The sequence below is a fragment of the Cuculus canorus genome, chromosome 2 (assembly GCF_017976375.1).
Source record: "Cuculus canorus isolate bCucCan1 chromosome 2, bCucCan1.pri, whole genome shotgun sequence".
Lineage (NCBI taxonomy): Eukaryota > Metazoa > Chordata > Aves > Cuculiformes > Cuculidae > Cuculus > Cuculus canorus.
This window is the reverse complement of record NC_071402.1, coordinates 113,376,027-113,401,749: the sequence shown is the minus strand read 5'-3', so window position 1 is coordinate 113,401,749 and position 25,723 is coordinate 113,376,027. Positions and strand designations below refer to the sequence as shown.

At 38.5% G+C, this 25,723-nt stretch overlaps 1 protein-coding gene across 1 annotated transcript in view; it reads left to right on the top strand.

Moving 5' to 3' along the window:
- TRAK1 (trafficking kinesin protein 1) overlaps positions 1 to 25,723 on the top strand; it is a 133,989-nt gene that overhangs the window by 104,957 nt on the left and 3,309 nt on the right. Inside the window, 9 exon segments of the mRNA XM_054057495.1 lie at positions 843 to 921; positions 1,341 to 1,471; positions 1,916 to 1,990; positions 3,146 to 3,283; positions 4,889 to 4,965; positions 6,963 to 7,199; positions 7,964 to 8,280; positions 12,583 to 12,912; positions 21,525 to 21,627. Coding sequence (XP_053913470.1) covers positions 843 to 921; positions 1,341 to 1,471; positions 1,916 to 1,990; positions 3,146 to 3,283; positions 4,889 to 4,965; positions 6,963 to 7,199; positions 7,964 to 8,280; positions 12,583 to 12,912; positions 21,525 to 21,627 — 1,487 coding nt within the window.

The following is a 25,723-nucleotide window of genomic DNA, read 5'->3' as shown; positions in this document are numbered from 1 at the left end:
TGTCACAATTTTGGATAAGGCACTGCGTAATGGAGAGTGCTGTATGCTTCACTGAGAAGTTGCACAAGGAAAGTGAGCAATAGATGGTTTGAGAAGAATGAAGGTAGAGTGAGAACTGAGGGGGCCACTGTGTCAGGAGCAGGTAGGAGAACCTCACGTTCTCCCATCGAGGAGATGCAGTCTCCATTAGTGAGGCACAGAATGGAGCTAAACCTGAAACCTTGGAGCTATGCCTCTCTCTACAGGTGCAATTTTTGGGTGTCTGTCTGTGGCCCCATCATTGGGATCAGCTTACAGACCCCTCCGAGGTGGTGCCAGACTACAGCTGGCTGTAGCCACATTCCTCTTGGGGAGTCCTAGTATCGGAGCTGAAAAGACAAAGCAGAGATGGAGATAGCACTAAGGTTTTATGTGGGGTGTATGGCTACAGTGCCAGAACTTTTCTAATACTATCTGAATGTTAAATACTTGAATGCTTAATTCAGTTATTTAAACCAAGCATTTAATTAGTTTGTGACGATACCTAGCTTTGTTCAAGTAACCAGATCAAGCTTCGCATACCAGCCTCCTGTATGTTTCTTTCTATTTTAAGTGCAAAATACGCAAGTGACATCTAGTGGGGATATGGTGATAATGATGCAAGATTCTCCACACAGTAATGTCTGCTGACCTGGCCCCTTTTTCCAGAACATGAGGGAGGGCAGACAAAACTGTGGCTTCTCACTGTCTCCTGGAGGAGTGATTAGAAAAGCTTGTCTTTCTGAGCAGATGGTAATGCAACAACAGACTGGCAAAGAACAAACATGCTAATATAGCATATTTGATCTGGGTTTCTTGAACAGGCCTGTCAGCTGAAGACTGAAACAATTACTTATGAAGAGAAAGAACAACAGCTTGTCAATGACTGTGTAAAAGAGCTAAGTATGTCCTTATTTCTTTTCCCTTCTCCTTTGAGATCATTTAGTTTAAAAAAAAAAAAAAAAAGACAACTGAGTTAGTCATGTTTTTCTGTGGTACTTATTTTCCTTATATAAATGGTTGTGAAGAGAAAATTTCTTGCTAAAATTTCACAGCAGAAAATTCTAGCTATAAGCTAAAACTTTCTTGGTTGCAAAATAGTTTTGCATAGGAAGTGTTATTGTTAGGGGAAAGTACAGTCTCCTTTGTTGCGTGAGTACATTGTGTCTTTCTGATTTTGTATCCTACTGCTGTTTTTTAGAAATACCTTCTTGTGTATTGGTGTAGGATTCTGCTGAATCAAGCGGTGCTCTGAAAGAACATCTTTGTGCATACTTTTCTGCTTTTGTTTGCAATGTTAATTGTGATCATTTTTCTTAAAGGGGATGCAAACATCCAGATTGCCAATATCTCTGAAGAGTTAGCAAAGAAAACCGAAGATGCTGCCCGGCAACAGGAAGAAATCACCCATCTTCTCTCTCAGATAGTTGATCTGCAGAAAAAGGCAAAAGCTGTAAGGAATCCAGTTGCAAGGCTACTGCTGTGATTTGCTGCTATTGTAGTTGGAAGATAAGTTGCAGCCCTCTGTGCTAGAGCCTAAAGGACGTTTCCTATCCTTCTTATCTGAATGACCTTGTTTGATGTTTAATATCTAGCTTACTTGCCTAGAAAGCATCGATTTATTAAAAAAATGTATGTATTTCAGTGGGCATACACTTGATTATAAGGTCTTGGAGATTTATTTAGCAGGGCGTGGGCTGATGCTGGCTGTTCTTGTGTTAACATCTTAAAATGTTGTTTAAATGCTTTGAAACTAATCTGTGGACTAATATTGCTGCAGCAAGAATCTTAAGAAAAGCTAGAATTTTCCTATTTATACTGTAGTATAGGATAAAACCATTGTCACAGTATGGGACAAAACGTCACAGTATTTCTAACATTTTTTGGCATATTCTAGTGTGCAGTTGAAAATGAAGAACTGGTCCAGCATTTGGGAGCAGCTAAAGATGCCCAGAGGCAGCTCACAGCAGAGGTGAGTACATTACTTCGTATACTAATTTAGTACTAGGGCAGCAGTGCTTCGCTTTACCGTAGGCGTTTTAGTCAAAACTGCATCAGGAATATTAACTAATTTTGTCTATGTGTGTGGAATGAGGACATTTTTATGTTCCTGGTAGAGTTCAAAACCTTTTCCTTACTGTTCTCTTTTCCTTTAGCTGGCATATGTTTTGAAAAACAGGCTTATGTGCTGTATAGGAATCCCTACACAGGTTGACTGCTCTTGGCTGTTAGTTTAAGCCTGTTTTGAGCAGTGAGATAACATGGAAGAGCTCATTCATATTGTATTTGTTAAGCAGGTGAACCAAAGAGAGTCCAGGATTGCTGGCTGTCTCTGGGTGCTGCATCCACATGTAAAAAGTGCATAAAATAGAACGAATAAAGCTTGATCTTCTTATGATGTGATTGCATTTGGAGTACTTGGTGTTGAAGGTGGGAATGCCCGTAGAAACTTGTCCTACTAATGAGCCTTTTGTACCTATGGTGGTCCACAAAGATTGAACTCATGCTTTTCCAGCCATTTCTTTGGAAAGTCCTTAACGGGATTTCTGTTTCTGACAGGGAGCTTATTTTAATGAAGCATATAGGAATGTGGTATTTCAGACTTTAGCCCTTTGCTGAGCTTGGTTCAAATGAACTAAAAAACTGTGAGGGTGAACAGACATCTGCTGACAGAGTTCTTACATAAGATGTGTTTCCTGAGAAACTCAAGCTGAAAATAAGGCTGATCTTGAGCTGTTGGAGGTTATATGTACATATACATAACTAAGTAAGCCTTGATTTCTAAGTCCTTTGGAATACTGAAATGTCTTGTCTTTTTCATGCGCTGTTTGCCACTGTGACCATCACGGCAATAAAATTGGGCTCTATATCTGATCAGACTAAGGATGCTTTTAGCTCTGTATCTTCTCCTTGACAGGGGCATGTAGGATAGGAAATGCTGGCCTTTCATGTTACTAATCCATGTTATTTATTATTTTTAGTGATATTCACTCTTTGGAGTTTTTTTCTTCAAAATGGGATAGTCTTACCTACAGCGTTATCCTTTACCAATGTGGAAAAAAAAAAAAAGCAGGCTTTTTGTGATGACAGTGCAGCCTGTAAGGTCTTGAACTATTTCCTGTTACAGTTGCGGGAGCTGGAAGACAAGTATGCAGAGTGCATGGAAATGCTTCATGAGGCGCAAGAAGAGCTGAAAAACCTTAGGAACAAGACTATGCCAAATGCGATATCACGTCGGTACCACTCTCTTGGTCTCTTCCCTATGGTAAGCAGATTTATGAAGAAAAACTGCACACAACAGAGAATAACCAACCAAAGGAAATACAAATGTTTGCATCTGGCTTGAAGGTCCAGGGATGGGTTGCTAGGCATTACACAAGCATTGTTGGAATGTGTGCGTATGTAATGTAAAAAGACACCCGAGTGATCAACTTTGCATACCTGGTTTTGAAATAGCGGTGCTGTGCGGTTACTTGTTTTTGCTGCAGTATTATATACAACCTGCAGCTGGCTGTGCTTATACTGTGAATCACGGGTACCATTAATATGTTACACAGTTCTGTGTGTCTTTGTTATGCATCTCCTGTACTCCAGTGGCTGGTTTTCAGTAGGAGTTTCCTGTTTGTCTTTAGTATCCTTGGAGATGTAACTTCCTGATAATGTAACTAATGGTTTCTGAACATGAAATCCTTCTAGTCACTTATGTTATACATTCTAATTCTTCAGTAATCAAATAGGTTACACATGTATCCTTGCTTTAGTGTGACTGAAAATTCAGCAGTTTATTAAAAGAATATTTGTTGCTAGAGTGTTTTATGGCAACGTCACTGGTGTTATCACCTTTGTTTACCTAGTTTCGTTTGATTATGGCATTGCACATTTAGAGCATAGGGAGTATGCAGTATTGTCAGTCAAATGAAAAAGAGTGGGTAACAAAGTCTAGGTAAGTTCAGTGTCTGGCTCTGCTTGCCTCTGTGTGTCTACAATTATTCCATTACTTCTGAGGGCAATGATATCAATGAAGTTTCTTTTGAGTTAGTCATGTAATCAAGCAACAGAACCTGGTCCTCCTTGTCTTTAGCTATATCTCTTCTTAACTAATGAGGAAGAACACAGATTATATTTGTGCTCACAAGAAGTAAATTGTCAACAGAGGCTTAGCTTGCCTTTTAGTGTTCTCTTCCAAGAGTGAACACAGGCCAATTTACAGTGACATTTAATAATACAATTTGTTCAACTGCAGTTAAAAGCTGCAGGGAGTATGTTTGTGCTGAGATAAGTTTGTGTTTTGTATAAAAATGATTTTCAATCGTGGGACCAAGAATCACTTTGATTTTTGAATGTTTGATACTTAGCAATTTTACAGCCTGACTGTAGACTGGCATTGGAAAATCGATAGCTTGTCACCCTTAACCCTGTAGGGGAAGTATATAATGCTTTATGCCATGAACCATCTCTTTTGTTTTGTGGGTGGGTCAGTAATGTTTTGAAAGGGAAGAGTGTTTTCTGTTTTATTTTAAATGAAAACAAATTAAGCAAAACTTTACATGTGAAGCGTGTGTGTTACTGAGTAGGGAAGTTGGAGCCCCTGAGTTCCGTTGTGCCCATGACGTTTTTTTTAGGATCTTTGACAGATGTTCTATGTCTTGAGACGGTAAGCATCGTAGCAGTATAAATTTAAGCCATAATCTGCCAGTGATTTAGGTACATTCACTAGTCTTCCAGCTTTCAAATCAGTTTTCTAAATATTTCTTTTTTCTGGAATGACACCTTATTAGTTATTAATAATTTTATGCAAGTAATTATTTTCTATGATGAAAGCCTATTAATGTTATGGTATTTGTTTTTCTCTTGTGCTTATTTTTAACAGGATTCTTTGGCAGCAGAGATAGAAGGATCAATGAGGAAAGAACTGCATTTGGATGAACCTGACTCTTCTGACTTGGCGTATGACTGAAAAAAATTAATTCCTAGTTGATTGATTATATCTTAAGTTAATTATCATTTTATAAGAAAGGAAAAGACAGGAAATAGTTGAGCTGGGGATTTGGAAAGAAATATTTCTGGTAGCATGTGAATGACAGAAAGAAAACCAAATTGGTTGGTTGTTCGGGTGTTTATATTTTCTGCTAAAGCTACTAGAAGAAGACAGCCATATATAGGTTTTGGCTTGTCTTATGAACTTCTTTGTCCTCATTCTTGAGTGCTGAGAATGAGAAGATTTGTTTTCTTGTGTGTTACAATGCTAGGTTTCTTCACTTAGTTCTTAGGGGATGAGTTCAATTCCTTGTGTTCTCTCTTCAGGTGTTTAAAGAGGTGATTAGTGATGTAATCCAATTTTTACAGGAAGAACATCAGTGCAGAAAGGGATTCAGAGTGTCTGGGTACTTGTAGTGTGATGCCCATTACACCAGTGCTATAGTTCTCTTGAATTAAGCGAGAGAGTGGTTTGAAACAAGTAAAGTACTTGTGACAGTCCAAAAGCTATAGATAGATACAGCTGGGCGGAAATGGCTTTACTGAAACCAGTTGCACGTGTACTCCAATAGCTTTATCTCACCTATTTGTATGAGGCATGGACTAGTTAATTTGAAACACATTAATCCTATTTAGAGGATATGTTAGAGTAGACAAAGAAAGAACCATCAGAGTAGGAACAGTAGCCACTTCCCAGAAACCTAAGTATATTTATAAAACATTTGACCCATACTTCAACCTTCTCTGAACATGAGCCAAGAATGGTAAATGGTGCTTTGACAGAGAGAAACGTTGATTAGAAACATGTAAAATTAGAAACATGTAAGATCAGAAGAATGTGAGTATGCTCAAATGCCGTAGGATCCTTTTGTCCTTCCAGAATAATCTAAGTTAAGGATATTTTAATGTCTTTAGAATGTTCTTTATATTGCTATGCACGTACCAAAGGAGGATACCTTTTCTTTGTTTTCATGAGTTGTCTTGGTTTTATTTATTTGCTCAGCAGTAGTAACTGTAACCTCTGTGGGACCGTTTGATAGATGCTTTTAGATTCAGCCTCTTAAAAATATGCTTGGAGCCTACACGCAGATTGCAACTGTTGAGCACTCATGGACAGAAAGAAAGAGATTTGAATGACATTAAATGGCATACAGGATGCTGTCGTTGTTATACGCTGGCAGTGTTAACCTTTAAGCTGGAAGTGATGCATTGTTCTTGTTTTCAGCCATTGTTGAACTGTAGAACAGAGCAGCAATGGAACTTTTGTAGATGATGTAGGGCAAGTTTATTTTGTCAAGAAATTTCTGCTGAAATATTATCTGATCTTAATCTTGGAGCAGATCAACAGTGTTTGTTATGATGTCAGGATAAAGGTGATAGAGTGAACTGTAGAAGCAGGTCAAAAATTAGGTTTCCAGCCTTGACAGCCTCTCTCTAGACTATTGGTCCATTATATTTTTTTATTTTATTTTAAATGCTGTTTATGTGGATTTTGAAAAGAAAATATACAAGACTTGCTTGCATATAGATACTCAGAGTAAATTCAAATTATCTTTTAAAATGGATTAACCACTTCATAGTTAAGAACCGAATGGAGATCAGTTTGGTTTTTTTTTTAAAACCGCATTTCCACACAATAGCTTTAAGGTGTTTTTAGTTGATGTATTTGAAACACTCTTTCACTTAGTTTTTATTAATATTTGAGAGAGTCCATCAATGTAATTTTCAAATGTTCTGTCTAAAATGTTTTAAGATAATGGAAGTTTTATGTTGAATAGTTGAATGTAATGGCCAGACTGTAGCCAGTACAGGACCCTATGCATACTAATTTGCAGAAACAATGGAGACTAGCTGGTTGGTAGAACTGTGAATGGGAAGGGTCATTAACAATCTGTTAACTGTTTCTCCTTTCCTTCTTAAGGTAAGTAGGCACTTTGTGATTATTAATTGTGTGTATGTCTTACCAGTCATCAGAAGCGGGTCTTCGAGACGGTGAGAAATGTTAACCAAGTTGTCAAGCAGAGATCCATGACTCCGTCACCAATGAATATCCCAGGCTCTAACCAGTCCTCTGCTATGAACTCACTCATTTCTAGCTGTGTCAGCACTCCACGTTCCAGTGTCTATGGGGGAGACATCTCTAACATTATGATTGACAACAAGACCAATAGTATCATCTTAGAGACAGAATCCTCTGACAGTGGGTTAGTACTGTAGCACTGGTCTTTGCTTTTGCTTTGTTTGCGCCATGAAAGCAAAATGTTTCTATTTTCTTCTTTCTGTTTTACATTCTGCAATTAACGCAGTGATATGTGTCTTCAAAAGCTGTTTTGTGCTTATAGTTCTTGAGCATTCACATTGATTTAAGAAGGAAAACTTTTTGATCCTAAAAATTAAGGGAGGGGGGTGCCTACTATGAGAATTTGTGAATGAAATAATTCATAACTCTGCTCTTCTAGCTGCTTATCACTTCACAATATGCTGTGTACACTTCCCAGAAAAAAGCAACTTAATATCTCAAAACAATTAATATTTGTCAGCATAATATACTTTTATGAGTCATTATGGTATTCATGCAGCATTGACCCTGTAAGAAGTGGCTGCTTACTTGAGTTTATATAACTGTAAGAGACCCAGAACAAGTAGGCATCTCTCATCTCCTTGGAGGAGGAAGCTCTTAAGTAAAGCACAGCTTTTCCTACTAGGAGTTCCCAGGCAGAAACTAGGATTTGAAATAGCTCTAACATGAAAGAGAAAGGAAATACTGATGTTTGCCTTTGAACTCTCTGGACAGTAGTAAATTGTTCCTAGACTTAGGCATGCTTAAAACAGAATTCTGCATGACAGTTTTGAGACATTCACCGATACCTTTAAATTACTAAGAATTTTTTTGTCCCTTCTCTCTCTCTCTCTCTCTTTTTTTTTTTTTCCCCCCTTTCCGGTGTATGTGTCCCCTGTTACGTTTTAGAAATGAAGACAGGATGAAGAAGCCTGGAACTCCAGGGACTCCAGGCTCCAGTGACCTAGAAACTGCCCTTCGTAGGCTGTCCCTTAGGCGGGAGAATTACCTCTCGGAGCGGAAGTTCTTTGAAGAAGAGCAGGAAAGGAAGTTGCGGGAACTGGCAGAAAAGGGTGAACTCCATAGTGGTTCTGTTACCCCCACAGAGAGCATCATGTCACTGGGAACTCACTCCAGATTTTCAGAGTTCACTGGATATTCAGGAATGTCAATCAGCAGTCGCTCCTACCTACCGGAAAAGCTTCAGATTGTGAAACCACTAGAAGGTGATAACAAAGGGCCTCGGCCTTTATCTGTTCTTCTTAGTGACTCGTTGTGGTCTCTTATCCATCACCAGAAGGCAGGAAATCTTTGCAATACATATTCCTTTTACTTTAGAGACAGTAATCCACGCTGTTGGTTTGAAATCTTTTAACTACTACTTTTTTCCTCAAGCCTTAAAAGTGTTAGGAAACAACTTCAGCTACGACAGTAAAATAAATGTTACAGGCCACGCTTGCGTCAGCAGTGCAGCCTTATATCTAACCTAAATCTCAATGTTGCTGTTTCATACTTAGAAAAGGAAGGTGGTTGAGTATCTGAAATCTAAGCAACGAGAGTATTAGTGTTTCAAATACTAATTCTGAAAATTAGTGTCTGGAAAGACCTTTACCTACTTCAAATAGTCGAAATGGTCTAATAGGACTATCTTTGTGACAAAAGAAATTACCTCTGGACTTTATTTGGCTGGCTGACTGGTCACATGTGAGTCTCGACGGCTTTGGTTTCGTGTGTGAAATAAGGTGTTTTTTTTAAAGTCAAATTTCCTCCCTGTATTGTCTCAGAAGAAAGCAAGATATAGGTAGGTGGTAGTCAGGGCTAGAGCTTTATTTCAGAGTTGAGTTCATTTCTGTAGTCCAATAAAGCTGATAGAGCACATCTAGTATAGTCCATGTGGTCTAGTATAGTCCATGATTATTTCAGGTTATTTTTGGATGTTGAAGCTGAGTAAATTCCTTCAGGTTTTAAATAAAATGAAGCTGTTTTCCTGTAGTACTTCAGAGATATGCTGGTTACGTAATTTAGCTTTGGTTTCTCTCTCTTTCCCTTTAACAGAACTCTGGTGTTACATCACATTGTCTATGTGTGTTTTAATTGCACAAGTTCCCTTTTTGATCTTTTAGAACAATTTTATTTCATCTATAAGAAACGTTTAGCATGGCACATATTCAGAAGCAAATACAACCTTTATTGTGTCCTGAAGAAAGTGGTGTGCTGTATCAATGTTCAAATGAAACGATAACCATAGCGCACAAGTCCATACTCTTCAGCAGATTGTAATAGTTTATCATGACTTCTTTGAAATGGTCAAAAATTCATGTACCACACGAGGGAAGCAATGATCCAGTTTTCTTTCAGTTACTGATTGCTACCACTGTAACAGATTTCTGTCACCATCCCATTATATCTGCTTTTTTCTTCCAATAAACTCTTAAAGTCTTTATCATCTTTCTGTCTGTCTGGGTTTTTTTTTTTTCCCCTGGTTTTGTTCATTGTTCTCATTGGGTCATATTTTTCCTTAAAATTATAGCATGTTTTAAAGTACTTCTCGTGTTTGGGTTTACATCTCACTTATAATATGCTTGTGTCTGCCGTTTCATCAACTTAGTGTTTGCTATCTTTTATTAAATCTACGTGTATGATTCTGTCCCTCACTTCAGCTTAGTTTCTTTCCTGTGTATTTTTCATGAGATTTAATGGTTTGGGTTTTTTTTTTTCAACTTCGATACTTTCAAACTACTGGAGCAAAACGGTCTGCTGTACCTCCAGACTGTTATCAGTAGTTGTGCCTTTGGTTTTTATTACCCTTTTCCTAAGGGTGCTCATCCCATAAAAGGAAGAAAGAAAATATCACTTCTTTAATACATTTCAGATTGGTGTCTTCTGTTCCTTTAAAGCAATCAGTTTTAAATTCCACAGTGAAATAGAGTGACAGGAACTCTAAGAAATGCATCTTCTTTTGTACATTTGAAAAACAAAACCTGCTTTCTTTTAGTCGAATAGAATGATTGCTTGACTGACTTTAGTTACAGTCTGGTGGGTTGTTTGATTTGCTTTAGGTTTTGTTTTTTTAAGCTGTTGTACCATAAACACAAAACAGCAATCCCTGTATCCTGTAGGAAAACTAGAACTTGGGACTAATCAAGTCTTGCTCACTTTGTTGCAATTGTGGCAGCAACATGTCATTAATTTCAAGCTTTCTCTGACCCCCTGTACTAAATATACAATGATGCAGATAACAGGAGTAGAAAAACAAACTCTATTCATATATTTTATTTTATTTTTTGCTTTTAAATTTCTTTTCACTTCAGGCTAGTAGTTTCACTGTTGTACACCAGTTCCCTCATGACAGCTTTTTCCTATAGCATAACTTAACAGAACTGCCTAGTGGCAGCCTGGGACTGAACACAGACCAAGGTGGTGTATTCCCCCACTTTTTTGGGGGGACCATAAGGTGGTTGACATCTTTGCATTGCTTTCTGTGTTAGTGTTAATTTTCTGTATGGAATAGCGAAGGCTTCCTTTCACCGATTTTTAGATCACAATTAAAGTAACAGAGGTAGGGCAAAACTCAGCTATCCTCCTTTTTTCCGAGGGAACTTAGGCCACTTTGGTTTCCAGTTTCCAGAAGAAACTAATAAGGTGTAATACCAGTAGAAATGCTCAACCTCAAAATGTATATATTCTGGTGCATATATTTCCATAGGGAAGATGCAAAATGTTATCAGTTGAATGCTTGTACTCTGCAGTTTTTCCGAGTATTAATTTTGGTGAGCTTTAAGGTGAAAAAAGTAAAATCTTTAGAAGCTTGCATATTAGAAGTTAATTAGCAACAGGATTTTATATTTGCGTACTGTGTGGAAAGGAATTCTTTATTTCCAGTGTTTTATTGTAACTTTTGAGGGTATGATCATACCACAAAGCTCTATTCTTAAGTATTCCAGAAGGTGGAGAGGTGCTAAATATGCTTTTATATATAATAGAATTTAAAAAAAAAAATGACCTTTGTAACAATTGAGGAATAAATACAAGTTCCACGAGTTAATAGTTATTCATTATTTATTTATTTTGGGATTGTAATAATTTTTACTTCTTGAGCCTCAAGAATACCAAACGCTCTAATTCCTCTTTAATCTCTCAAAAATTACTGAAAATATATGTAAATAAAATTAGCACTGTGATCCAAACTAATATTGCAGATCCAATTATTCTGGGTTAAAAATTACACATTTTAAAAAGTGAGATAGACTTTGTTAAAATTCTTCTCACAGATCCCAGTCATTCAACAGAACGTTTTCCCTATTCATTTCCTATTTTCAGTAAGCTTCTCTAGTACAATTTCCTTATTGTGAAAGGACAGTTCTCATTCCATAGGATTTTTCTCAAGTATGAAATAATGGGTATGAGAACCACCCTTTGCCTAATACAGTGTACAACGCAATGTGTTGAACATTCTTAGCTTTTTGAATCCTGGTGAGATGTTTGTATGCCAGCTTGTCACTATCCTGCTTTGGGGGAGGGGACAGGAACAAGACAACAGAAACTGCTCTGATTTGGGCTAGCAGAGATGAAAATAATGTTTTATTTGTGTCATAGGACTTGGAATTAATCATTTAAAGTCACATGTTGGTTGCAGCACAGGTATAACTGGTGGACACACAGGAGAATTTAGGCCCTTGTGAGCAGTATTTAATCACTACCTGAGGAATCAAATGAACCTCCCTGATCTAAGTGGGTCCATCTCCGTGTATATATCAATTTCACCTGATACATTGCTGTTTCTGACCCATTGTCTGAACATTGAATGCTTTTCTCTGTAAATGTACCTCTTTGTTCACTCAAAACACTTTCTGCCAAGGATGAAGCTACAGGTACAGTAGCATTTAGTTATGTAGTAGTTGAGTTCCTGTGGCTCAGGGGCCAAGTATTTAGACTTATATAGCTCAGAGGTATTATCTACTTACATGTGCCTGGAGTTGGTTCCTGTGACTTTCTAACATAGGGTAGAAAGCTGAAATTGCTGTGCAATCTGTGTAGCTATTGTCTACCTCTTAGCTACCAGTAGTAAGTTCTGGCATGTTTTCAGTACCTTTCTTAGTGTGAGCTTAATGTGGGAATACGTGGTATATGTTCCTCTTAGAGCTTTCTGTGATGGTGCTCAGATCAACTGTTAACTATGAATTCTTTCTACTCCTGCTTAATCCTGTGAATTTAGGGAAATAAGAATATTTATGCGGAGACGGGGGATGTGCTTGTGCACAAGTGTGCCACATCTTTGCACCAGACTTTGTCTGCCCAAATCCTGACGTGATCAGTTTATTTCATATTGATCTAAAAAATGCTGAAGAGTAGATGGAGCAGTTTTGCCTTTTTAGCATGTTTTCCTAGAAATATTAAACCCAGAAGTATTAAAGGTTTGAGGCTCCCAAACCTGTGGATCACCTGGGTAAACAAAGTGGGATATTCTGCCTTTTAGGTCCTGAATTGATTACTGATTTGGTTTGGTTGTCTTTGTGTTCCCTTTCAAGGTTCTGCCACTTTGCACCACTGGCAGCAGCTGGCTCAGCCCCACCTGGGTGGGATCCTGGACCCGAGGCCTGGGGTTGTCACTAAGGGCTTCAGGACACTGGACCTGGACCTGGATGAAGTGTACTGCCTTAATGACTTTGAGGAAGATGAGACAGGTGACATTTCTTACAAGGGCCTAACTACCTCGACGCCAGTTCAGCACACAGAGACCTCAGGTGAGAGGTCACAAGCACAAGTGACTGTTTCAGACAACAAGAATAACCCCCGCCAATCTCAGGCTTTCACAGAGGAGATGCAGGAGTCCGCGACTGACGATGATGAGGGGTCTGGTGAGGGAAACTCATTAAGTCCAGTAAAACTGACATCTTTACAGGATTTTGATTACTGGGCCATTCTCACATCTCTCCAGAACAGCATCCATAGTATTGCTTTGTGTGTAGCATCTGCACGTTAACGCGTGCGGTAGTTAGAACATAACCATTCTAACATTGGCTCAGAAATCCTTTCTTTAACAGTCTTTTAATTTTACTTTTTTTTTTTTCCTTCCCAGTAACAGCATCTGTGGTCAATAATTTACTCTATTTTGATAAGAGAAGGCTGCTAAAAGGAAGTGGTTCATTCACAAAGCTTTGTGTGGCACGTATGAGGCGTGTATTGAGTGCACACACTTCAATGTATAAAATGTATAGACCATATATATTTTGTATGCGTATAGTGCAGATATTTTCTGACTGTTCGTAAGAGATGATGCTATACTTTAGACTTTGTACTCTGGGGAAAAAACAAAGATGAAATGATGACAAAAGATGCATTTTAAGTTGCCTTTGCTGAAACAAATAGAAGTGCCTTGAAAATTAAGCAAAGAAATTCTGCAAGCTTAATTCAGTTACCTCGGATACAGTTACCTGTTTTTAAATTCTCTTCGAGATAAAGAATTAAGAGGATGGTTTTATGCAGATAATGACATTTCCCTCATTCCCTCTCCACTGCACTATTAAATTCTGTCCTTCCTATTTATAGCGTATTAAGACTTAAACATTTTAAAGTGACACAGTACTGCATAAGTTATTATGTGCTCTGAACTGACATTTGCAGTCTGTTATTGCACCCATTATGCAGGTTCCTAGTCTACGAATAATGTGGTTTGTGTTTGTGTGGTTTCTTTTTGTTGTTGTTGGTTGGAGGAGGGGAGATCTTTGTTTGTTTGTTTTAGTAAGCTGTATAGGAGTGTTAGTCTTCATTAAAGATTTGCTACTGATAAAGAATTAAATTTAGTCCAGGATCAGAAAACTACCAGAACTCTTTTTTCTTCAGATTTCTTGCTTTCACATAGCTACTTTAAATGAGGGCACTTCCTTCCCCTTCCTTTTCCTGGAGTAAATCATCATTTATTATTTGACTAGTCTTTGGAAGATTAGATTGTCTCAGGGCTAGACAATAATACTTCTATTATTTTTGTGAGGTGCAGAGTATCCTCAGCTCTCACTGAAATGGCAGTGCAGCGCTTTCAGCTGTTGGATATAAGCTACTTTCTGCAGTCGGTTGTATCAAGATTAAACTTAGAATCACAGAATTATTTAGGTTGGAAAAGACCTTTAAGATCGAGTCTAAGTGTACACGTAACACTGCCAAGTTCACCACTACACCATGTCCTTAAGCACCATACCTTCAGGTCTTTTAAATACCTCCAGGGATGGTGACTCGACCGTTTCCCTGGGCAGCCTATTCCAAATCTTGAACATTCAAATCTCTTTCCAGTGGCAAAAATTGTCTTTATCCTATGAGATCTATTGCCCATGAATAATGACTATATTATTTTTATATTAATATGGAAATAAGTAATGCCTCCATGGGTGTTTTGCACAGTTTGGGATATTATCTGCAGATTTATTATTTTGAGGAGTCTAAATAACTACAGCAAGAAAAGTTGGAGATCTAGGAGACAAGGACTGAAATAATCAAAGAAATAACTGGCAATTTTTAGAGTCTAGAGAATAAAAGATTCAAGTAAAAATATGATTAATTTTAAAATGTGTTGCTGCAGAGAGGAAGAACAAGCAGTTCTTCATATACTCAGCATAAAATAGTTGTGCAAAGAAAGCTATTTAGGTGAAGAATTTTTTAATTGTAAGAATATTCAGCATGGGGGCATGTCAAAAATTTCGAAACCTTGTTGTCACAGGTGATATGAGACAAAAATATAAATATAGTTTAGTTCTTTTTTTAAGAGCAGATTAGTAAAACATCTGTGGGTAATGATTTGGAAGATTTCTTTGCCTGGAGTAGAAAAATAAATGTAGGTCTGCACTATGTTTACAGGCTGGCAAGAGAGACTGATATTTTCCTCCATTTTCTTCCTCTATTATAATTTGAATGCAGGACACTATTTTCAGGTTATTCCTTGGTTAGAGCGGATTTTGCATGGAAGGACTCTAGTTATCTCAGGCTTATTTTTAAGCATATTCCCTACCATATAACTTGGCAAAGTAGATAAAAATTCGATGAAATTGCACTAGGAATCTTATTTAATCTTCTGTTGTTTGCTGAGTCGCTTTAATACATTACAGAAATAGAAAAACTGGTCAAAATGAATAACTTTGATTTGTAGAATGTACAAATGCACGGAAATTTTTATTTCCTGTTCCTTATTCCTTCTTCAAATTGCCCAGCTGCTTAGGATCCAGGAGTATCCATGAGCCACCGTATGATTATTAGTGCTGTTACTCAAATGAAGTAAAGATACTGCTATTTCTACTTTGTCTTGAAGCAATTTGTCAGGTGGTGTACAAGGAGAAGATAATTGTGGGTGTTTGTTGGAGTAGGCACTTACTAATGTGGCAGTGTTTCTTGGCATCCGCCCTTTACCTCCTGAAGAAGACCTTTTGGGACCAGAGGTGTATCTTACCTAATTAATTTATTTTGTATTTAAATATTGTGCAGCTGTTGTTCCTCTTGAAAAAACTTCCTCAGCATTCTTTCTGCCTCTCCTACGTTTCTCTGTAAGAAATGCAATGCAGGTAGGGGTGTGTATGGACGTAAGTGGTTCCTTAGTGTGCTGTTTGTCACAAGTGCAAGGTTATGACCTCATTGCTTGTATGACTTAAGGCAGCAACGTACAGAATAAGCTTTTGCTAGAGAATGTAGAAGTAAAACAAGAAGAGAGAAATACCTTGGATACAGCCTTTAGTGAAAGTGCTTTTGCTTGTAATCCAGGAAAGCTCCATTGTGGAAAAATCTAGTTTAAGAGGTTCATAAAAGCCAGAAAGCCTCTCCCACCAGTTACTGCTGGCAGGCCATAGAGTGTGCCAATCTAGAGCTACAGGTCTTCTAACCTGAGAACAAAAATTCTTCAGAAATAAAGTGCCTACAAGGTCCATTCCCAGCAGGTATAAGTCATCTTAGTCTTTTGGGTAGATGTCTGCTTCATTTGATATGTGTGCTTTGGTGGTTGTATACTGCTGTTTTTTCACTGGAGATGTTATCTGGCGGACTACGATGAGGTCCTGTTTTTACTGCCTTTTTGTGGGCATGTAGAATTCTGCTCAAGATGAGCCTTAAGAGAAGTCATTTTAACATCCAGTCTCAGGAGAACAAACATTGCCGGTAGTGCCAAAAATGTCTTGTAGCCAAAATAAATGTATTCAGAACAGAGTATAAGTTGTTTCTTGTTGAGTAAGGGATAGAGTCAGAAGTCATTCTAACTAAGTAAGAAAAAGATAATGATCCTTGAATTTTCATGTCCCTATGTTGAGAGCTGTTGTATCTACTGATATGTAAAATAACTTCCTCACTTTAAATGCAGATTTTGCCCAATTATAGTACTGAATATTTCAGAGGAAATTAACCCACATGTAACTTATTACCTGCAAGTGCTGTGTCAGAGTTGCATACTGTGTGTGAGCTCAGTAATTTTAGGGAGGCTTGTATATTCCACAGTCACAGTTATAGCCTAATACCCTAAAATAGTCTGAAATTTGTATGTCAGCTGAGTTGACTCTTAACATAATTGGAATGGTAGTTATTATAGGATATAGCATTGTTAATACCATCTAGGACAAGCAATTCTTGAAGCGTAAGTTTTTAGTAACCATATTATACTTTCTATTCATTGGAAGAAACTGTAGTATGTTATGAAACTGTACCGAGTCTGGTTTGGGAGAAGGGTTGTTGTTTTGGTTTGGTTTGTTTTTTTAATTTATTGCCTTTCAAGTTCCTCGGAAACAAAAAGCTCCATGCCATTCAAAGCACTTAATAACATTGTGAATGTTCTCATTTTGCAGTCGGAAGGGCTACACTTGAATCAGCATGTGCTTAATTGGGTGCTAGTTTTGCCTGCACAAACTGGCCTTAGAGTACTTACGTGTATTTTTTTCCACTGATTGCTTCGAACAGACGTGTGCAGCATTATGGGATCAGCCTTCTTGTACTTCATGTTTAAACCTTAACAGTGACGTGGGGATCCTTCCAAATAGATGCCTAAAATCATGAAAACACATAATGAATGTCTTATGTTTGAATTGTTTTTAGCAGGATTATTTTACGTGCTTCTAAGAGGTTACCACTGCATAGAAAAGCAATAAATTTTGTAACTCTTCTTAGTTCTAAGGTATTGATGCATTTAAAAATATATTTTATTTTCACATGGCATGAATATTTCGCAGTAATTATTTCTTCAAGACAAATGTGCCAGCATTTGCTATCTGTGCTGTTAAAATGCTAGAATTCTAGTTTTGGATCCCAGCCTGCATAAAATCATGTTGAAGCCCCATTAAGTACATTGAAGTCTTTTTATATCTGTGCTCGGTGGTTACATACATATATACAAATGAGGAGACCTCAGCCAGAAGAAAGCTAAGAAAATACTGTCCAAAGAATACCTGCCATGGTTCAGCTTTCCATCTCTTGCTGCTTCCAAAAGCAAAATAAATGGAAAGTTTGGAAATGCAAATGCTCAGAAAATAATTTTGTCAGTTGTTTAAGAGCGTAATAGGAGCAACACTCCTGGCACAAATGTATGGATTCTTGGAGGTTTTAAGCATTCCCGGTTATGCCTGAAACCAGTATTATTTGAAGGACATTGCTGCAGTATTTTCTGAAGAGCATCTGAAAGCACCTAAATGCCTTTAGGAGAGAACCACGCTCACATTTTACGATTGTTGTTTGCCACCCATTTCCATTTTGTTTTAGTAGTTAACTGGGACGTCAGCTCCAGCATACCCTATATTCTCCCTGCTCTGTCAGCAGGTAACCCCTGCTTTCACCTTCAGTCATCTGGAGGGGATGAACTCAGAATTTAGAATGTATGTGCAACTGCTGTTTTGTCCTGTGGGTTCTGTTGGGCTTTTGTGGCATAGTTTTCAGGAATTTCACTTTACCAGAGAATGGAGTTGGTGGCATAGACTGGGAAGAGTGAAGTCTGTAGTTTGTATCCCCAGTGATGACCCTGGAGGAAAAAAGTGCCTCTTAATGGTCCCTCTTCTAAAGAAGGCACAGCTTTTTTTTTTTTTTTCTTATTCAGCAGTAAAATAAAATTTTGATGCTTTAAAACAAAATATCCATCTGTTGCTCTGAGGACCTGTCATTCCGTCCTTTTCACGCCAGCCTGTGGTAAAGAGATGTCCAAATTCCACTGTGCACTCTGCTAGAAGAGCAGGGAACCAGGTTTCCTCCTTTTGTTAAAACATGCCAAAGAAATGATGAGCAGAGTGGCTTCCTTCAGAGTTGGGCTAAAACTTTACCTTTGTGCCAGTGTGGATCATAGCCATATTCTGAAGACTTCTGATTTTTTTCTTTTTTAAAGTTCCATGTGAGCTTTCTGCGTCCTCACTATTCATCTAGCATAGCAGCAAATTTTAGTTTGGAACCAATGGTATGAAAGTTAATGGGGTTTTAGTATACCTGCTTCTTAAATCTTCCTCAAACTCAATTTGTTGTGACATATTTTTGTGGATAGGGCAGGCCAGTAGTTCACCTGCTGTGACTTTGTATCTTTCTCTGCATGACCCTCTTGAAAATCCAGATTAAATAGTCTTTCAAGGGTTCCGTGAGCAGAAGATCGCGTCCTAAACACATCTGTGTGCTGTTTGCACTTAGCACAGTGGCGACGAGCTGAGTATTGAAGCTGGATCTGAAAAAGCTCTGAGCTGTATAAAATCAGCTTTGTGTTTTGAGTAGGGAAGGCTCTATTTTGCCAGAAGACGGAACAGTCTGCAGTCAGTTTGACTAGTATGTGCCTACTATTTTAAAAGCTATTTTTACAAGTGTTTGTGCTTGCAGGACAGTTACTTTCAGCTATGATGTTTTGCTTTTTTTTTCCCCAAAATGCCTACGAATTATTTGAGAGAACTTAGTAAGGTAAAGAATCATTAATTACCAACCATTAAATGCAATCCAGCAGCAATCTAAGGTTTAGCTTGAATTTTAATTTAGGGGGAAAATACACATACAGTTTAATTTATGGCTTCCTGATGGATAAAATTACATGAATCTTCTGTAAATTTTGTTAAACACTGCATTATGTACACGTTCTTTTTCATACAGATATGAAGCCTCATTGTTGATCATCTTGAAAAAGAGGATATAAATAAAACATTTAATTTCAGCCATTGTCACATGGAACGGATGTTTATATTTCAAATAATACCTTGGTGTATGTACATGTGAAGGTAGTCTCTTTTATCGTAAACATATGTTATTTCCTCACAAATTTATACCAACTCAGGATATGACAATTCTTATGTAAGATTACTAGATTAGAAATGAATCATTTTGTTTCTATTTTATAAACTTTGTTCATTTACAGCAACAGGTTCTCACTCTTTGTATTGTGTCCAAAGGATGGGAAATGCTACAGCAATATGATACACCCCATTGTTGACTGATGGAGGATGAAGCTGGTACAGGACTTTCTTAGTGGTATTTAAGGGTGGAACGCATCCTTGGAATTTTTTTCTTTATTCTTAACATAATTTCAATTTATTTCCTCTTATTAGAATCGGTGATTTCTCTACTTTTAGCAGCCTTCTCCTATCTCTGACTCATTAATTGCAATGAGTCGTGCTTTTGCTGATGCAGCTGTATATCTTCAATGTGCCTGTTTCCGATCTGAGCGGATGCCCAATGGATATTACAAATGGGGGAAATGCACTTACTGTATTATAGCTGTGTGCTTTGGGTTGAGCTTGCAGTCTTAAACTGGCATTGCTTTATTCTGTTCTCTATTCATCATCCAGGGATAATTACTTTGTTCCTATTTGATTTATGTTGAAGTCCTCTGTTTTCTCTAAATAACCAATTTTTTTCGTATCCAGTTATTTGAGCTCTTTCTCCAGATTTTCTTTTAACTCTCTACAATGTGGAGAAAATCATGATTGCTAGGCTGTGCTCCCTTGTAATAGCTTTTATAGTGCTCACACTAATCTCTAAAGCAACTGGAATCCTGAAGCACCCTAATTACCATCTCTGGAGGTGAAGTAGAGCTTGTTGTTATGTTATGCTGTGCTAACATCTGAGTGTGTTAACATGACACTCCAGTGGGTTTTTAGACATATCTTTCTTTAATGTACAGCAGTACATTCCAGCGCTAAGTAGAAGTTACCTCACATTGTTTGCTTAGCCACTTCTGCTTCCACTGTTCACACTCCCCATGCTCTAGCCTTCACACACCGCTTATATATGTTCTTAAATTACTACCTAACGGCGCACACTGATTTGGAGCTGTGATACTGTATGTATGAAAAAGGGAACACAGCCACAATTAAGACTTGCCTTGCTTCTGCCAAGCATCTCTGGAAGTTCAGAATGGTGTCTGGTCTAGTTTGGTCTGTCTGTCTGTCCACTGCAATGTGTTGAATCGTTGTGTACTGTGGTATTAAAATGTGGCTCAATCAGGGAATGGCTCGGGTGGTTGGGTAGGACTGAGGGAGAGAACTGCACACGGTTTTTATTGTGCATGTCTTTTGACCACTGCTAAGTTTTGTTACTAAGTAAGAGAACCTATGCAATCATGATATCTTTGTAATAGTTAACTCTGGGTGGTTTTCAACCAGCTTTTCAGATGCATGGCTCTTAAATTTTGTAGTTATTTTGCAATGGCTACAGCTGCATTATACAGCAGGTTAGTATATCCACGGGAGTAGCTCTACTAAGAAGAAAGAAGTTGGTCTACGTACTTGATTTTTTTTTTTTTTTAGATTGAATTGTATTGCTTCTTTGCCAAATTATTGATGCACTGTCAGAATGGCATCTTTACTGCTTTGTTTGTGGGCAAAATGATTTACTCTACTGTTTACAAATATTCAAAACCTGCTATATTATGCAGCTGAAAACATACATTGTTAAAGAACCTAAACACATGCACAAGAGAAATGTCGCAGATGTAGAGTAGTGGATCCAAAAGAACTACCACTTTCCTCACTGTGGATGTGAACAGTCAGAAACGGATAAACAGTACTGTGTCCATTCCCTCCCTGCCCCAATAATCTATATTTCTGTAGCAGCAGCAAGTTGGATCCATTACTGAGAAGTAATGAGGATACCTTTTTGTGGATCAATCTAAAAGCTGAAATGCACAAACATAGAGAAATTCTTCATGCTCCTGAGCCAGTACTAGAAAATACTGCTTGTAATTTCCCACTGATGAAAGCTGCTAGTTTCAAACACTGCCTTGCCTAAATTTGATTTGGGCAAGACTTATCTGCAGTGTTACTGGTCATGGGGAAGTCTCAGGAGACAGTTTTAGTACTGGCCTTGGAGTCCTAATTGTTTGTTTTGGAGAACAAGCGTCTATTAGAACACTGCAGTGTTTGTGTATTTCACTTTTCTTGCATTGGTCCTATCTGGGCTCCCTCATCACTTTTTTGCATCTGTCTGTTGGCACACAGAAGTTTGGTTTTCCCCTTTTCTGTGTAAAATGCAAAGAATTTGCTTTTTTTTAATTTAGTACCTCATCCTGGGAAGTGCATGTCACAAACCAACTCCACCTTCACCTTCACCACCTGCCGCATTCTGCACCCTTCCGATGAACTCACACGAGTAACACCAAGGTAAGGGTTTCCCATGATGGCAAAGCCATCAGCTCTGTTGAATTTTGCCTGTAAGGAAATGCAAAGTAATGGCTTAAGCAAAAGCATCAGCCACATTGGTGAATCACATACCCCCCCCCCCAAAATATTCCTTCCATTTTTAATTACCTTAACCTGATTTTTATTTGAGAGGTATATGTAATGTTTTATAAAGCCAAACAAAATATCTTAAATTTTGTTGTCACTAGGTAAAATATTTCAGGATCAGACATAACTAAGTTGGCTTGCAGTATGCAGACCTGACTACCTTTGATCCCAGACTAGTTGCAGTCCTTGTGTGAAATCGCAGAATATGGTGTCTCAGAAAAAAATAAAAAAGAGATTTTTCTGGGGAAGAAAAATCTAAATCTTTGGTGCAGAAGAAAAAGGGATGCACAGGTAAAGAAATCCAGGAAGTACATGAGGAATGGAGGAGGAAATATGCCTTAATCAAAACCAGGAAGCTATGTGCTTTTTTCCTTGGCGTAATTGTTGGAAATGAGTTCATAGTAGCCAGACTGAAACTGGCTTAATAATAGCAGTTGGAGTGTTTAGGTAATAGGTGCCTATAAAAGGCAACTCTGTAGCCTTGTAAGAGGTGAAGATCTGAGAACCAGAGAGGGTGAGTGAATGTCATACCTAAAACCGGAACTTTGCTTCCTTAGCAAATCAGTGTTTAAGGTATGTTACTTCTCTTTAGAAGGACAGTGCCTCATTGCTTTCACTGCGCCCTCTGGCTCCTGTGTGGGAGAGTACCATTGTGCAGGTCCCCGTTGGAAGATGGTGTGTCTGGGTTTGTTCAGACATGAGATGAATTACCAAAGGACCACATGAAAAATAGCAGTATTAAATATGAAAACCTGGAGCTGGGAAGGAAATGAGTGATGGTTAAATGTAGCTTTTCTACTTCCCTTTCTGAACAAAATTGTGGCCTGGCTGTTTTTTTTCTTTACTCTTTTTCTGTTTTCTTCTCCCCTCAACACTGTTACTGAAGAGATCTTTTTATTTGGCTACAGTTGTGTGTTATTTTTACTGTTGAATTGCTGTTAGTTGTGGTCACAATAAATTCCTTTATTATGTTGATTAATAAATCTAATGAATGGGCTATAACTGACAGCTAAATTCAGTACATTTTCAGGTGCCTTTGTTATGCCAAACTTCATCATTCATTCAGGAGGGAAAAGAGAAACATAAACAATATGATGTTTTCAGCAGACGTGTTTAAGGAGCTCCTCCTTACCAACTATAAACGATTCTTCACAGGTCATGTGAGGAGGATGAGGAAACTGCATTATGTCTCGTTATGCTGCGCGGAGGTATAGGGCAGACACTATGACCCAGCGTGGCAGGCGGTGAGCAACACTGCCAGCAGTGTCTTTGTTGGCAGGGTCATGTACAAGGAATGCTAGTGTGTGTGGCACCAGCTAACCCAAAGAGGTTTGATATTTACCTACCTGGTTGTGTTTTACCCTAGCCTCTAACCCAGGTGATGCTCTAACCTGACTAAGTTTCATCAAGCTAAATGAGGTGCTCATTTATTTGTTTCTTTGCTCAATCTAACTCTGAAACAGTCACTGGGCTGAGTTGCTGAGGCCAGCTTGAGTCTGTTTTTGTGGTTGTGTCCAGGCTGCTCTGCAGTGTTGTTGATCAGTTTGATTGAGAAAATATTTCCTGGTTATAGTAATGCCAAAATGACGGAACAAATAAAGCAACACCTACATAACTGTTTTCTTGCAGGGATGTGTTTGTTTGGATTTTTTTTATTGCACTGTAGTGTATACCTGTGCTGACAAATTAGTGGAAATACTAATCTAAATATCTGTGCAACTGAAATCTGGAGCTGGAAAGAATGAAGCTGTTTGAGTTAATAAGCCATTGGAGTGCTGTAGTTTTCATCTTGTAGCTAGGAGACCTTAGAAGGCTGATAATTAACTCCCTATGTCTGGGTGTCCGAAATGTACTTGGTCATACCCTGTAGAAAGTCAATTCATGCACTAAGTTCTTTCTTCCCCCCACTCATGCTTTTTAAAACTTGTGTACTTCTGTGTTTAGCCTCTGTGGGAGTTGCATTGCAGTGGCTGTCACTGCTCTCTAGTTCCACCATGAACTGGAATCAGAGCTATGAAGATGGAGCTTTAATAAATGCTTAAGAGAAGAATTCTGAACTTGCTTCTCCTTTTCCTCTCAGCCTTGCCTTCGAAGTGCGTGTGTGTGCTGCTGCAGTGGGCATGTATGGCCTCCTTCACTCTGCTGAGAGGAGTCCTTCTCCTCTGCTGCTGATTCCGTCCAGGCAGAATGAAGAGGACGTAAAGAGAGCTGGGCTTAGCGCATCTACAGCCACAGCACACAGAGACACTTAGCAAGGCTGCTTTTCAAATTACACCACTATTAATACTAGTTTTCTCAAATATGTGTTTCATTACCGTTTATAAGTAAGAATATATTGGATTCCTCTGGCTGAACTGCAACTGCAGGACAAAAATCCTTTGGCAGTTTCACTTGCTTGTGCTAGAAGTTGGTACAGTTCCAACTCACGGTAGAGATGGTGTTGATTAGAACCCATTTAATCACGGAGAGAAGACATGACTTGAGACTTCATATGACGTCAGGCTAATATTCACTTAATTAAGGAGTGCCTTAAAGATGTTAAAGTACTACTGACTTTTAGAAGATGACTGGACTAGGATTTGTAGTGTTATATTAACTCATGTCAGCTGATTGCTGTATACCGCTAGTTGAAGTTCTAAGCTCGTCAGAGACTGTGGCTCAGAACAGAACATTCCAGGATGTCTAACCTGACGTTCACGGTAGTGCTGGCTACCTCCAGTTCATTAATGTAAGGTGAAATGTGACTGCAGATTCTAGTCAAGACATCATCTAGGCCCTTTCGTCCATATGGGCAAAAAGGATGCGATCCATTCATTGGCTTGAGGCTTCTCCACACCTGGAAATCCAACCAGATCATCTCAACATGGCTGTTTGATGCATTTCTTGGTACAGAGAACCCAACATAAGTTAAAGTTTTGTGTTATGACTGAGCTGATCCAACAGCGTGGCTCTGCTGAAAAGGGAAGATCCTGCTCTTTCCCCTGTTCCTTCCCCTCCCGGCTGTTCATTTTCCCCGCTGTCTTGCATTGGCTTTGGTTTTTGTCTGACTCTTAGTTAAGTGTCTTCTACTTGCTAACCTGGCAAGGTTAGTGGTACAGTTTCCTCCTTTAAGTGGTGATAAGCTTTCAGGTCAGTGAATTCTATGTTGCATTGTGTTGCATCGTATGTGTTGTATATGTGTATGCATCAAGTGTTGCATTGTTTAAGACCCTTTAAATTTCATTAGAGTGGAGACCCTTTAAATGCCATTAGAGTGGAGACCCTTTAAATGCCATTAGAGTAGATGAATCCATGCCTAGGAAATATTACCGTGGAATATACTTTTTTATTTGGTGTATGTACATGTGACAAAAAACCCATACTTTGAGCATAGTTAGAAATAGTTAGAAAGCTTTATTTTAAAGATGTATGGAACCCTTGGGATTCTCCCAAATTGACATGAGTTTGGATTGTCATAGATGTCCCGTGTACCCTGTTTGTGTAATAACTGAGCACACCACAACTTCATGAATGGTGTACCTTGGACTGCCATAAATCCTGAGTGGGGATTATCCATAGGTAAATATGCTGTGGCTAAACTAAAGGAGCAAGTTTTTTTAAGGATGGCACTGTAGTGCCAGAAACACTCAAATGTCATTGTTTATGAGATCTCGTACTGTGGCACAAAGGATTTGGAATGTCTCCTTTGTGTTAGTGATTCTCTGGAAATAGGTGCTGCCTTGAGTCTGTGTTCACTCAGGTCGTCAGCTGGTGGGGAGGGTGGTCTAGCAGAACGAATGCTATTTGATATGCCCCAAGAAATCCCAACCCCTAAAAACTAGCAGTAGCATGCTTAAGAAAACAAAATGCAGTAAGACAGCACTAAACATGTCCTGTTTGGCATTTGTTCTAAATGTGACAGCGAGATTGAGTGCACCCTCAGCAAGTTTGCAGATGTCACCAAGGTGAGTGGTGCAGTTGCTGCACCAGA